Source organism: Heliangelus exortis, chromosome Z (genome assembly GCF_036169615.1).
Source record: "Heliangelus exortis chromosome Z, bHelExo1.hap1, whole genome shotgun sequence".
Taxonomy (NCBI): domain Eukaryota; kingdom Metazoa; phylum Chordata; class Aves; order Apodiformes; family Trochilidae; genus Heliangelus; species Heliangelus exortis.
In genome coordinates this window covers 42175388-42189739 of record NC_092454.1, presented here as the reverse complement: position 1 = coordinate 42189739, position 14352 = coordinate 42175388, and the positions used below count along the sequence as shown (strand labels likewise).

The following is a 14352-nucleotide window of genomic DNA, read 5'->3' as shown; positions in this document are numbered from 1 at the left end:
ATGTTTAACTTACAAACATGAAAACAGATGGCCAGATATACATGGAGAGTTACAACACAACTGAAGGAATCTGAGTAAATGCCAGAGGGATGGTTTTGAGGATGTACCCATCAGTCTCAGCAGTCATAACAGAGTTGATCTAATCTTCTAGCTCAGATACAGATGGAGCAGCTCTAAAATGATGGGCTGGCTGGGGGGTTTATTGCATGCAGATGTTTGTATGCATCCTTAAGTGTATCTCCACTTGGTTACCTGGCAGTGGCAACTGCCAGGGAAAGTCCTGGTTTTGCCTACAATTTACAGAATGAGGCATGTAAAGTGTGTGGTCTACTTTGGCAGTGTTTTTGGTTTTTGTTTTTTTTTTTTTTCTGGTCACTGTTACAAGCCTTTTGTACCCAATAGTCCCAAAACCATTTAAAGAAAACAATCTGGAAAAAGATCCATTCTCATGTCACTTTACGGTTTTGTTTAGACACTAACTGCATCTGTAAAATTCTGTATATTTGAAAGTACTGATTTTTGTTGATTTGTAAAACTCAAGTAAGATTTCACTGAAATAGTATGATTCTGTGGGACATGCTGAATTGAACTATGCAAGTTGCTAGGCTGATTTTAAAAACATAGGTTTCCATATCCAAGGGTCCAGTCTGCTAAGTTCTTATGCTATGATAGGAATTTCCATTAATAGCAGCATAGTTTTCTAGAGTTCTGTCCCAAGCAGTAGTATTTCTTTAGATATACCAAGGATTTGATTATGCTACAGTTAGTTTTCCTTTCCTAAACAAGAGAAAGATAAAGGTGTCCAAAGCTGGAAAGAAAAGTATACTGGATGTCTACCAACTGGTTATGGGCTTTTGCCAATACAAGTGACTGCAAAAATTTGTTATCAGATTTAGTTGTGGATAAAAAGAAAGACAAAACCAATATTTGAACCTTCAAAGTTCATCCTAGCTTTCATTGCCAAGAGTATTAAATCTTTTTTCTGAAAGTAATTACACTGCACATTGTCATGCTTGTAAGAACATATTTTGAAGTTATATAAAACTTGAAATTGCTTTTAAAATGTCACATGGTCTTTCATGTCCCACCACTATATAGTAGGGAAGGGTCACCATTCTTTTCTGTGGTTATGCTGCATAATATAAACAAAAGCATCTTGGAGAGTGGTTTTCACCCAGGTTGGTTCTGCCTGAGCCAGAATAGAGTCTGCTTTGGAAAGAAATTTTCTTGTGGTAGAATCCTCACATTCTCTGACCTTTCTTTTTCTCCTACTATCAAATGCCCAGCCCTTTCGAGCACATAAAGCTACACTTTATGCAGCTGATCTTGTGTGGGACATTATCATGGGATGGTTGATTCAAACAATATGACGGCCAACCTAGCTGGCTGCTTTCCACATGGTGTGCTTCTACCATATACAGGGGCTGGTTGACATTTAGATTACCTGCCTCCTCTTGCTCTCTGGGCTGCAGAACTAAGAGAAGTATTCACAGAACTGCAGGGTCAGAACCTGGACTGTTGTTGCATGCCTTGAATGCAAGTGCCCTTCCTGGAGCTGCTGACTGTGTCACACAGACTGTCCATCTAAATCTCTTCACTGCTTTCACCCATGCAGGATGATTAGGGCTTGATCAACTTGTAAGCTGGCTGTATGCCATGAAACAGATGGGAATGAGCATAGGCAAAGCAGGGTCTATATAGCAGTTAGAAATATGTTTACTGAGGATGGTATTCCCAGCTGGGAACCTAGAGACATCTGTCTGCACTGACTTACTGCTATTGTGCCAATGGTAAAAGGGTTGTGCTATTCGTAAACTAGCTGAAATCAAAGAACTAGAATAATGATGATAAATAATATGCTCGGGGAAAAAAAAAAGAAACATGTTCATTCAAGACCTTATGCATCTCTCAAAAATTCTACAGGATTGAAGAGAAAGTGAGTTTCCTCTCTTTTTTGACGGCTGCAAAATCATTTGGATGATGTCTGAAATGATATTTAATTGAAAAACTTGGATAATTCAGTGTCAGAAACTGAACATTCATGCAGTCTTCTACAGAATACCATGTAGGAGCAAATCTTCTGTTTATGTTCAGTATCAGACTGAAATTTATGATGCTAATGTTGTACACCACTTAATTTTACAGGTGATGAAGCTGCCTGTGCCCAAGATGTCCTTTTTTCTGTACTTTGTGAGATTCTGGTCGTTGTTTACTTCTGGTTTATGACTGCTTCATCTTTCCCTTAGGAAGGGAGACTGGCCAATTTTCTCCTCACTCTGATGAAATTTAGGGGACAACGCTCAGCCACAGTTAGAAGGACATGTTGCATGGTTTGATTTCACCATTACCAACATTTCATGCTTTCTGCAGTTTGATGGCAACAGAGTTGGCTGAAGGACCTACCATCTGTCATGGCATTTAAAAGATAAAAATGGAATCATAAATAGTGCCAGCTCATTACAAAATCGAGCCAGCGTGTCAAAATGGAGGACATTAGCATGTTCTTTTAGTATCCTGCTGCCAGCATCTGATGTCAGGTTGCTAATCACTTGAAGTCATCTGTCCAAACAAGCACTGCCAAATCTTTCTTCCAGGCCAGCAGCACCAAACAATACAGGCAAATTTATGTCTGAAGGAAGCACTTCAGTGGAAAGTAGAAATCTGATCAGTTAACCTCCCCTGCTATAATTACCCATATGATTAATGCAACCTTTCCTTGTTTAAATAATAATAATAATCTGCCACAATATTTATGTCTACACAAAACCAAATTCTTTTCCAAAGGAACATCAATTATTGTGATTAAAATAGTTTTGAATATCAATATTTACTGAAGTACCATAACCTTCCTTTTTTTACAGCTGCCTTTCTGGTTTGGTTCTAAGCCATTGACCTAAACAGCAGACATTGGGTTATCCACATGCACAGTTTCCCTAAAGTTGTTTGGTCTTTTGTCATTAGCGAAGTATAAAAGTCATACACAAACCGTTCCTACACTGCCCAACCTAGGGCTGGCATGATTGCAACCATGCTTGTCTAAGCTAATTCTAGTTTTGGGCATAGTGTTTCACGATTGAAAAACATAAAGCCAGAGAATATTTTTCACCTTTTGTGTTATGACTACAACTGGATCAGTCCTAACTAGAATTTTCACCACACTGAACTTAACAGAAGGGATAGTTAAAAATGTTTCAGCTCTGGAAAGTCCCCAAGTTAGTTTTGGCTTAATGCTAGACAATGTCTCCTGCACTGTCCTGGTGTCATAGGGAGCTTTATGTGATGTCTCCATGCTCCACTTGATTGACTTCCCTGTGCAAAACTTCTCGAACTTCATGACACAAGATGTTCTTAAACCTTCATTTTACATGATGGAAAATGCTGTTCCGATCATGAATCTATTCATAACAGATCATAAGAAAGGCCCTTTTCTGAATTACGACTCAGAAGAGAGAAATCCTTAATTTTTCTTAGTCACCAATGGAAAACTACTAAGCTTTTATTTTTGTGCTGAAAATTTGAATTTTACAGGAAGTCCATTTTCTTCCAAAAACTATTTTTAGAGGAAGATGCTAATGCTGGTTAATGTTCTTCCTTTAAAAATACTTCACTTCTGAGTTCTTGTCTTTTTCCTGAATTTACAAAACAGCCCATGAGCCTTTTAGCAACAATACATTTTTCTGTCTTTACCTGATGGTAACTCATTACATCACTCTATAACCAAGAGAGGTTCATTTAGGAACAAAATAAGGAAATATTCATTTTAGAAGTGCACCTAGTCTAAGGAATATTGAATCAATATTGAAGCTAGTGAAATTGGTGCTATAGCAATATTGAAGCTAGTATCATTGAGAGAAGATGGCTCTGGCTACTGTTTCAGCATCAGTGTTAAAGCAGCTATAACTATGTGTATGACAGTAGAAATGTCTTCACTATATAAATACTGAGAATTCTCAGAGAATTTGACCGCTTTTTAGTAATTTGTTACAAGGTGGTTTTTGTTTGGTTTGTGCTCCATTGTTTATAATACCCAAGAAATCCAGGAGGAAAGGGTTTTGGGCTGGGTTGTTAAACCTTACCTGAAGGTATCTTCAGGAACAATCGCCTTGGTGTTGTGAACATAGCAGACTATCTGTCTTGCTATATCCATTTGACTGAAGCTCGTAATAGGAATGTCAGGGTAGCTGACATATTCTATTTGTCCATATTGGGGTGGGGAGGTTATCACATAGAGAAGCTCCTCTGGCTTGTCAGTACCATCCAGTGCAAGGAGGACATCAGTTGTAATATAGCCCCGATCCCCTTTGGACACTCTGAGAGGCTTTATGAAAACAGCAATGTCTCCTGCAGAATAGAAAAACAACGCTAAAACAGCCACATTGCATTTAAAAATGTTCTTATACATTATTGAGCCACATGTTAGCCATCACTGGTAGAAAATTTGTAGAACTCTAGGATTATAAGGAAATTCAGGCTGGAAGGATCTTCAGGACATCTCTAGTCATGAGATCAACCTTAACCAAGTTGCTCAGGACTTTATCTCATCAGGGACTGAAAACTGCCAAGGGCAGGGACCACACAACGTCTCTAGACCCTTTTCCCAATACTATCAGGGTCAGGTTAACGTGATCTAATTTGGGTTTCTAATAGGGATGCAATAAATTAAGAGAGACCTGAAGACTAGAGCATAAACATGAAAGGCAGAGATGTTCTTGAACAGTGTTTTCTCTGCCTTATTAAATTCTTGCTGGTTTTCTGTGCTTTGATTTACACAGACATAAAGCTAGTTTCAGAGGGTATGTTCGGTTCTATTTGAAAAGTTGCTGGGAATCTAGGGAGGCAAGGTGCAGCAGACTGTCTCAGGCAGAGCCTGTTCCTATCCCAGGTCTACTTCTTCACCACTAACACCAAGGCTGTGATCAGCAGTGAAATCCAAGCAAATGGGCTTTGGGGGTCTGCAAGAGGCCTTGCCAAGGGCCTACATAGTGCTTAGGGAAAGGATCAGGATGTGGGCTCTGAGCATCTCTGTTTCAGAAACAGGAACTGTGAAACATCAGGTCTGGCAGATATTTACCTTTTTCCATGTCCTTGATATTTATGTAGAAGTCCACAGGTGGGGATCTGTTGTACCCATCCCACAGGTAAAATGTGAAGCTGTCTTGGTTCTTGGACCCTATAGCTCCTGTATGTATGTATCTCACAAGATTCATATCCAGTTCTTCCTGACTGCACTTCATTCCAGTTTGGAGAGTCATCCAACCTTGACCTACCTAGAAAGAATAAACATCCTTCATTAAACAGATGCATTCTGTCCAGTAAGTGTTTGTTTGTGGTTATGCGAACTGGTACTGGAAACTACCTGGCTTTCCTTCTAAGCTATAGACTTTCCTCATAGTAGGTTTTGAAGGGCAGTAAAGAGCTGGAGTTGTTCCCAAGCAGCTATAAGAGTGGAGAAAATACAGTGGTAATGAATAAAACTGAGTCAATGTGGTTTAGACACTTTTACTCCAGGATACACATTTCTGCATACTTCTCAACAAGACATAAACAAGATGAAATAGAAATGGTTCCTGACCCTGCTTCTGTGTTCCATTTCTTAATTTAACAAAACTGCTCTTGGTTCCATCCAAAACCATGCTAAAAGACATATCAGAAAAACACCTATGGGGAAGTCCAGGGAAGCACAGAAATATAGAGCTCAGAGGTCCTCTGATGGAAAAATATGAATTGCCCAATAAAACTGCTGGCTTTTCAGAAGGTATTATTATACCCTGTATTGTCCTGATCTGCTTATTTGACATAGAACCTGAAGTAACAGTATAAGTGACTTTAGAGCATAGGCTATTGAGGACAGAGAGCTCAAATACATTCAAGTACCCCCTGTGCTCCAACTGTCAGACTCCAGCCAGGAGCTGTCTTTTGCCTCTTTAATTCGTAGTATTAATTAATTAATTAAGTTGTATGTGATCCACAGATTCCTGAAGGGTTTCAGTATCAAAATACTTTTGAGGCTCGCAGGTCTTAGAAAACTGATTTCTTTTTTTTTAACTATAAAAGCATGTAATGAAAAAGAGGCTTTTTTTAAAATCTTTTTCCTAATGCTTATCTTTGGTAAATAGATGTTCATCTTTCTTTGCATTTCTGATCTTATTTTCTGCCTTTCCTCTTGCTATATATCCTTTTCTTCTTTTATGCCCATCCTTCCTCCCATGCTTGTCTTCTAACTCATGATTTATTACTCACACACATCTCCATTTTTTCTGAACCCAGAGGTAACTGAAGTTATGGTTTACTTGTCCCATTTTTCAGATCATTTTTCAGACTTTCCTCCCATCTTCTCCCAGCTTTGACACTTGGTTTTACCCCTCTGTGGGCTGACTCCCCCAGCACCTCTCTTCCTTGTCCCTTCAGATGATCCCCCCATGCTTTCCATCCCCACCTCCTCCTGTTGAGGATTTGGCCTTCAGTGTCAAAGCCTCTGGGACAGAATCATTGTTTTGTTCCACATTATTTCCACAAAATGGCCATAGCCATCTACTTCAAAACATGACAGACATTTGAGAGAAAGGAAGACGAACTAAATTCTAGCCTAAAAAGAGACAGTCCTTTGTATGCCTGCTTTTTGTTGAAGTACAAAGACTAACCTTGTGCTGAAGCTGACCGTTTTCTGGAATTCTTTCAAATAAGTAGTAAATTCTCTCCCTGGGGGTATCTTTATCTTCTGCTGACAGAACAGCACTAGAAATTATCCGAGCTTCACCCATGTTCACCTCTATATTATCCTTCCTGCAAAAATTAAAAGTCATGTGTTGATGCAAAAGAAGAGTAACCTTTCCAACACGTAATTTCTCTGCCAGGAATATGGATTACTCAGATGCAGACAAATTACAGCTGCAGAAAGAATGAGAGTGCTTATTTCATTTCAAAACAGGAAAAAAGCAAACAGGGAGAGACCAGGCTCTCCTTACAGTGGTGGAAAAACAACAAAGCAGATACTTACAACAACCTGGGATTTACAATGCCCATTATCTTCCCCTGGGCCCTATTCTGCTTGCCTTTTTCCAGTTTATAAGAGGACTATGTACATGAATAAATTGTATTATATACTACTGCTACTACAGACCATAGTAATAATGGCTCTAAATAACTATTTTTTCATTAGGGAAAAGACTTTCTTTGAAATAAGTAGGTTGTCACTACTCAGCTTAGTCTTAAGAGACACTACAGAGACCTAACTGGCTTATTCTCTGTGCTCTCTGTGGCAGAATATTCCTGGGTTCTGGATTCAGAAAAGAAGGTTAAGGCCACCTGTTCCTTTGCAGAAATGGCCATCACCAGTCACAAATGAAATCTGAGACAGCTCTGTGGGAAAAATCCCATATTGTTTTAAATTCAGGAAGAGTCTTGATCTAGGATGATTCTCAGATTGTGTCTATTCTATTCCTCTTCTCAGCTAGTAACCATCCTCCAATTTGCCTCTGTGCACCCTGTTTTCTCATTTTGCTTTAGCTGCCTCACACTTTCGCAGTGTAGCGCCATTATTAAGCTCTACAAAAGTTTCAAGAAACTTGGAAGGGATTCAGCATATTCAGTTATGCCATGGATGGGGCCTGCTAACACTAATCTGCCCATGGGCCATGGAGCAGGTTGGAAAAGGAGAGATTCCTTAGGTATTTGGGCAGCTAGATGCTGGCCAGATGCAACAGAGCTTGTGCATGCCGTGCTATTTCAAAGCCCAAATACAGATAGATTTTTACCAGAATTACTAAAGACACATGTAACAGCGATTTTTCTTTGCAAAGATGCAAGTGCCTGCTTCAAACCAGAATGACAACAGATTTTCAAAGAACATATTGTCACAAACACTTTGTGATTTTGGAGAATGCGTTTATTATTCTCAGAGAGAGTAGAGATTTTTTTTTCCTGAAATTTCTTATTCAAACTGATATGGATATGAGGCCTAGAAATTTCATTTTTGGAAAATGAGAAGCAAAGAAAATGGAGTCCTGTGACAAAGTATACCAATTCACATTAATGGCAGACCAAGCAATCTTAATGATTTGCTTATACCAGCAATAATAATGCTGGGACTGCAGAAACAGAAAGACCATGTGTCTGGCCCAGAGACTGAAACCTAGGAAGGGTTAATTCAAACAAAAAAATAAGTTCAGATAAACATGTTTAACTACTTCCTGAAGGCCGTCTAATCCAAACTTACTATGTTTAGCAGATAGCTGGTTAAGTCTAGCAGCCACGTCTCGTCTTGAGAAGATGCTTTCAAGGGGAGTGTGTGATGGCCCTAAATTCCCCAAGGGTACCCTTTATTACAGGGTACAATCCAAGAGGTAACAGATTGAGTTTTTGGCAATGACTGTGAATAAGAGCCACTGTTTGCCAGTCAGTAACATCCCATCCCATCCCAGATTCTTCAGTCTGTTGACTGTACCTTATGGAGTTGAGAACTGAAACTCCCTAAGGTAGAAAGGTGCCTTCAGATCAAAAGATGAGAAAGATCTCTCAGTTATTGTTGTGTAGACCTGTAAAATACTGCAGTGGCATAAGGGAACTCCTACCCCACAACGAAGATGTGGTGACCGAACATGACAGCTAAACCTCTTCAATGCCAAACATGTTTCTTTTAAGCACTACTGCTTAACCCTTGGCAGAATACTACATCTCAGTGGAAGAGCAAGAGGTAAGAAGCAGTAACTTCTTATAATGATATAGCTATTTTCAATGTAGGTGGCTCACTGCGTGCTACTGCTCAATACAGGAATGGCAAACGGTGATTTCTAACATCACCAGGAATGGCAGCAACAGTTTCTGGATCCAGTTAGGCAAAGCTGAAAACACTTGACTTCTTGCACTCCATCATCTCCCTTCACAGAGAAAGAGAGGAAAATTACATAGCAATCTTTACCATGTGGGGAACAAATGGGCAATTATCAGTAGTTATCAGTGTACATTATGTGAATACATAAACTGTACCCATTATTCTAACTAGAAATGGACTTTATCTCTTGTTAGCATTATGTAGTCCTTGATAATCTTTCAGCTATAAAACTAACATTTGTTAATGCAAGAAGCTCTACATGGTTAACAAAACGTTCAAAATTCTCTGCAATGAGAAATGCAAGTTTCATACAAAGGTAGGCCAAATATCCTGAGGGATGAGAAATTCCCACTTCAGTGGCAGCCTGCTTAACAGGCTGTGAGTCATTTCTGATATGCAAACTTCAGAGTTTTGGAACTATACTCCCAAAGCCTTCGGGCTCCCAACTCCCCATCTGCCTGTCTGGGGTTGGAAAGCATCCAGGAGGACAGAGGCCCTGATGCTCTGTGGCAGGTCATCAGCTAAAAAATGGGGATCCCAAGGGATGAGCTCCTAGTTAAAATGTCCAGGAGGTTTGGCTCTCTCACAGCCAGCTGCCTATCTGCAAATGGTCTGCCAGGCAATTTCTGACCAAGTCTGAATATTTATGACTCCCAGTTTTGGACTGTAAGGAAAGTTTGTGAGTACCTTTTCAGAAGCTGAGTTATGGCTGTGCAATATTTTTTTAATAGAAGAGAATAACTAAGCTGAAAGGCTTTCCCCATCAGCCTTGTGGATTCTCTCATGTCAGAATACAGGGCTGCTTTCAGAGAGAGGTTTTAGACAGGTGATTACCCCAGGCAAGGGGAAAGCAAAGTAACATCTTGAAGTAAGCTGTGAAAGAAAAAACAAGACTGTTTCCCCCCTTTCTTTTTCTCTGTTCCTTTAATATTGAGCAATATTAAATCGTATCTTTCTTTCACTAAAATTCTTCTTAAACTGGTTGATAAAAGCCCTCATGCAAGCATCTATATTGATACTGGTCTGTGACTAATTATTGCATTGTTTCCCCATCAGTCATCTATTTGCTCTTTTGATCACTTTAGGGTCATTTTGTCTAAACTCATCCCTCTGTGTCAGAGACAAAAACATGTGGCTTACTTGCTCAGCACTGGTTTCTCATCATTAACTGGAATGACCTTTACTGAAATGGTTTTGAGGACTTTATGTTTCCCATCTGATAGCTGGATTTTGAAACTGTCAGTGAGGTTTTCTGTATTGTCATGCATGTACATCAGCTTCATTCCTGTGCAGGGAATGAAAAATAAGAGAGAGAAAGGGAGAGAGAGAAACAAAATTAACAAATAAATCTGACTCCTGCAAAATCTCTCACATTTAATCCTGCTTCTATCACCCTTCTTCCATCTCCCCTCCCCATATGCCCTGGTCACAGCAAGATTCTTTCTGCTAACTGAAGATGAGCTTGGTGAGCTACTCTTGTTCATTAATTTAACAACATACTATTGACTCAAAGACACCAGATAACTTGTGTAAGAAGTAACTCCCTTCACAGAAGGGTCTCTGCTGGTCTAAAAAAGGAACATTTCTGCTCCTCATTCCAATTAATTTTAACAGGGACCATAGAAACAGTGAGAGTATCAAGCAGCACTTTTCTGTGTCTTAAGTAATCCTCAGGGGGCTTTAAACGAGTCTTGAGAAGAACAAGCTGACCTTGTGGCTATGACCATGAGCAGTCAGATCCTGTCCAGGCATGCCTTGGCCACCATTGTGGACAGGAGAACAGAAAAGCTGAACAACTGAAAGAGTCGAAAGCAGGATTTGGAAAAGCTGAGGAATTTGGTGTATGGACATGGTATTTCTGAAGGTTCATATTAGACATGCCAAGAGGCCTCTTAATATTAATAGATCCAGTGATTCATTAAATGGCCAGAATCTGGAAGAGTACATCATATTCTTGGCAGTGTTAAATACACTGATTGCATGTACTTGAAAGAGCTTTGCTGCTTCAAATCATGTTAATTCATCATGCTAAGCTATAGGGACCCAGTTCATAACGTTACTGTAAGGTACATGGAGGTATGATGAAGTTATATGTTGTGGCATTCTAACACATAAAGAAGGCTTATAGCAAAGATGCTGTCAATGACATAACAAATGCCAAGAGTTTTAAACTGGAAGAGGGTAGGTTTAGGTTGGACATAAGGAAAAAATGGTTTACAGTAAGGATGGTGAGACACTAGGACATGTAGTCCAGAAAAGTCATGAATACTCCCTCTCTGGGAGTGTTCAAGGCCAGATTGGATGGGGTTTTGAGCAACCTGGTCTACTGGAATGTGTATCTGACCATGACAGATGGACTAGGTGATCCTTAAAACTCCCTTACAACCCAAACTACTCTGGGATTCTATGATTCTGTCACCATTTAGAGCAATATTTAACCTTGTGATCAGTTCATGTGTTTTGTATTTAGTCTCTCTGTCTTTGTTTTAGATTTTGAACTCTGTGTTCTGATAAGTTACATTCTTCCCTTTATTATTTCAGGGCAAGTCATGTAGTCATAGTCATCCTTTCAGACATGTGGGCTTCTCGTGTGATTTTTATTGATAGAACCTAAATTCTGTTAATAACTTCAATACTAAATGCATTAACTTCTATTCATAAACTTGTATTGGAAATATACATAACGCAAATGAATAAATAATTAGTGAAGGATTCTACCATCAAGTAGTGAAGGACATTATGCCACCTTGTCTCCTTAAAGGAATGAAAGACAAATGTCAAAAGAATGCTGCACCTACCATTCTTCAGTAGCTCCATGGAAAATTCGTGAACAAGCAATGCGTTGCTGCCATGGTCATGGTTAAGTAACTGTTTATAGTGTAGGACATCATTGCCATGAACACCATTAATGAGGAACCCATGGCAGGGCCTCTGCACAACCTCAAATACCAAATGGTCTTGGGGCACATCCAGATCAATGGCATTGATAACGGAGAGATCCAGCTCTTTCATCTCCCCTTCTTGAACCTGAACATGGCAGAAACAAATGTCCAATTCTTTTACATAAAAAGAAAGAATACAACGTTAAAATGATTTTCTGTGTTACAGGTTTACCTAGGATTTAACTGGGCTACACAAATTAAGGGAAAGATGCAGAGGAACAGATGTCAGAAGAATGTTCTTCTTACATTAAGGAGTGTTTTCAGGTATAAAATAATTGTTTGAATTATTCCTCCTTACAGTTATATTCCTTGCTATGAATTCTGGGACTTCATCATTGGTTGGGTTGATCAGCACAAAAAATGGAATCTCTGCTGAGTGATGCAGCCCATCGGTGACATGAAGTACAAAGTGGTCTGCTGTTGGCTCCATTCGCATGTGCCTGGCTTGTACATAGTTTATGTTCAGGGATTTCAGGTGCTTCAGCTGAAATGAAGCTAGAGATTTTAAAGAGATGGTGAGTTAGCACAGTCTTTTCCTGCCTTCTGGTCTTACGTGACATAAAAAAAACCCTGAAACTGCCTTTCTTCAAAGAACAAATCACAGGAACTTTACAAGTTCTCGGTCATTTGTGGCTGAAAGAATTACACTGCAAGCTACCACAGGACAAGTGACCTTCCTCTGAAATAAAAACACATCCTTCTCCTTCCTGTGGAACTGTGCAGCTTCAGACTTCTCATTTTAGTGTGCAGAACTGAGAACAAATTATATTTAAAAAAATGAAACAAACAAACACACACAAAAACAACCAGACAGGAGAGGATCTCAGGTCTAAGTAACTACATTGATTGTTGTTTGACTGACAGACTGGGAAAATGTGGATCTAAAGGCACCACAGTTCTCCAGCTGGAAACACTGGAAGCATTACAGAGCATGCCACAATCTGATCTGCTGAAGGCGAAACTGCCTTACAGTATTTGTAAGTGGACAAAGGAAGAGACCCAAGTCAAACACGATATCGAACACTTTTGTAACGCGGCCTTGGCACCCAGGCTTTTCAAATTCTCAGCTGCACCACTTAATTGACAGAAGTACAGGTGAAGAGGAGTGCAAGAGCCTTGCCTGGGAGAGTGAAAGGGAAGGCAGAGAGCACAGATTAATGTCTCATATCACCACTTCTAACAGATTGCAGCTGGAATGCATAAAACAAGGATTGACTTGTTTACTTCAAGTGCCAATTCTTCTTGTTTGCAGAGCTGTGGTCTCCCTGTGAACTCCTTCCACACAGTCCCACTGCTCTTCATTTGCCAGCACCTGCCTCCCTCAATAAGACGATGATAATATACACATCTGCAGCTCCTTCACCAGACTCTGCCATACAGCCCCATACTCTGTATCTCATTTACTTAATTATTATATGCTGTCCAGACTTACCTATACTTATACCACTGTTGCTCTTCTCAAACCCTGGGGAAGGCAGTGTATTTTCAATGTAACCAAACTGGGGAGGAGAAACCAAGACAAACTCTAAGTCATCTGCAGTGGTGTCTGGGTCAGTGGCAAACAAGTGGTTGGTGGTAAGGGCTGCTGAGGAGCTCTCCTCCACCACAAACCTTGCACCTGCATATAAACAATATGACAAGCATTATTGCTTATTTAGATCATTTAGCTGTTGTTTTTGTTGCAAGCTAAGGAGGGAAATGGAACAAACACTGAGTTACCAGGGGGTTTTGGTTTAGGTTTTTTTCTCTGTCTGCACCATCAGTGCTACTTTTGCCATCATGTAAGGCAGGCAATCATGATATTATTTTACTGGTAGTTATTAGGTATGGTTTATGTGCTGCTCAGAAACAGTTGTTACCTCTGTTTGTCAGAGCATTAATTACATGAGAGCTGTTACGAATAGCTCATAATGAACAATTTTTCATGCATCAGTGCTTCATTTCCCTGCTGGGACACTCTTTCATTTCCAGAACATTACTTGGGTGAGAGCCTGCAAATTACAAAACTACTTATACATATGCTTAAATATTCTCTGAGATAAATAACATATACATGATGCCTACAAAAAATGATACTGAAAAAGAAAAGCATACAGAAAACATACCTTTAATATGTATACTACAGACCTCAGCCAAAGCCCAGGAAGCCTATGGAAATTTCACACAGTGGGCTGTTGTTGGCCTTAGTGCACATTGCCAGCACTACGGCTGCTGTAACTGAGTATTCTTCATTCTAAAGAGTACTAATGAAAATGTGGCTTCGCATCTATTAATCTAATAAGTTAGGTATACAGCCCTAATTAAATGTAGCTAATAAAAGATTGTCTCTCTTCACATAAGGACCAGAGTCTAGATTTCTGTTGTATACTTTGCACATAGTGGTAGATAGATATTTATGCTTTTGCACTCTATAAAACCTGAGCATTTATAGACATCAGATAACCTTGGTGAGAAGATGTTAATCACCTTTACTCATATGTAGCTTACATGTACAGCAATGGACACATATAGATGGAGAAGAGCAGATCTGAGCATTCTCATCTCTAACCGCATGATTTAAACAGGCAACCAAAGACTCAT

At 39.6% G+C, this 14352-nt stretch overlaps 1 protein-coding gene across 1 annotated transcript in view; it reads right to left on the bottom strand.

Moving 5' to 3' along the window:
• The window catches only part of FREM1 (FRAS1 related extracellular matrix 1), a 68379-nt gene that overhangs the window by 24202 nt on the left and 29825 nt on the right, over positions 1-14352 (bottom strand). The window contains exons 19-25 of the mRNA XM_071730085.1: positions 13205-13390; positions 12071-12267; positions 11629-11857; positions 9971-10115; positions 6642-6783; positions 5072-5267; positions 4077-4341 (exon numbers count right to left, since the gene is read on the bottom strand). Coding sequence (XP_071586186.1) covers positions 4077-4341; positions 5072-5267; positions 6642-6783; positions 9971-10115; positions 11629-11857; positions 12071-12267; positions 13205-13390 — 1360 coding nt within the window. The remainder of the gene's footprint in view (positions 1-4076; positions 4342-5071; positions 5268-6641; positions 6784-9970; positions 10116-11628; positions 11858-12070; positions 12268-13204; positions 13391-14352) is intronic.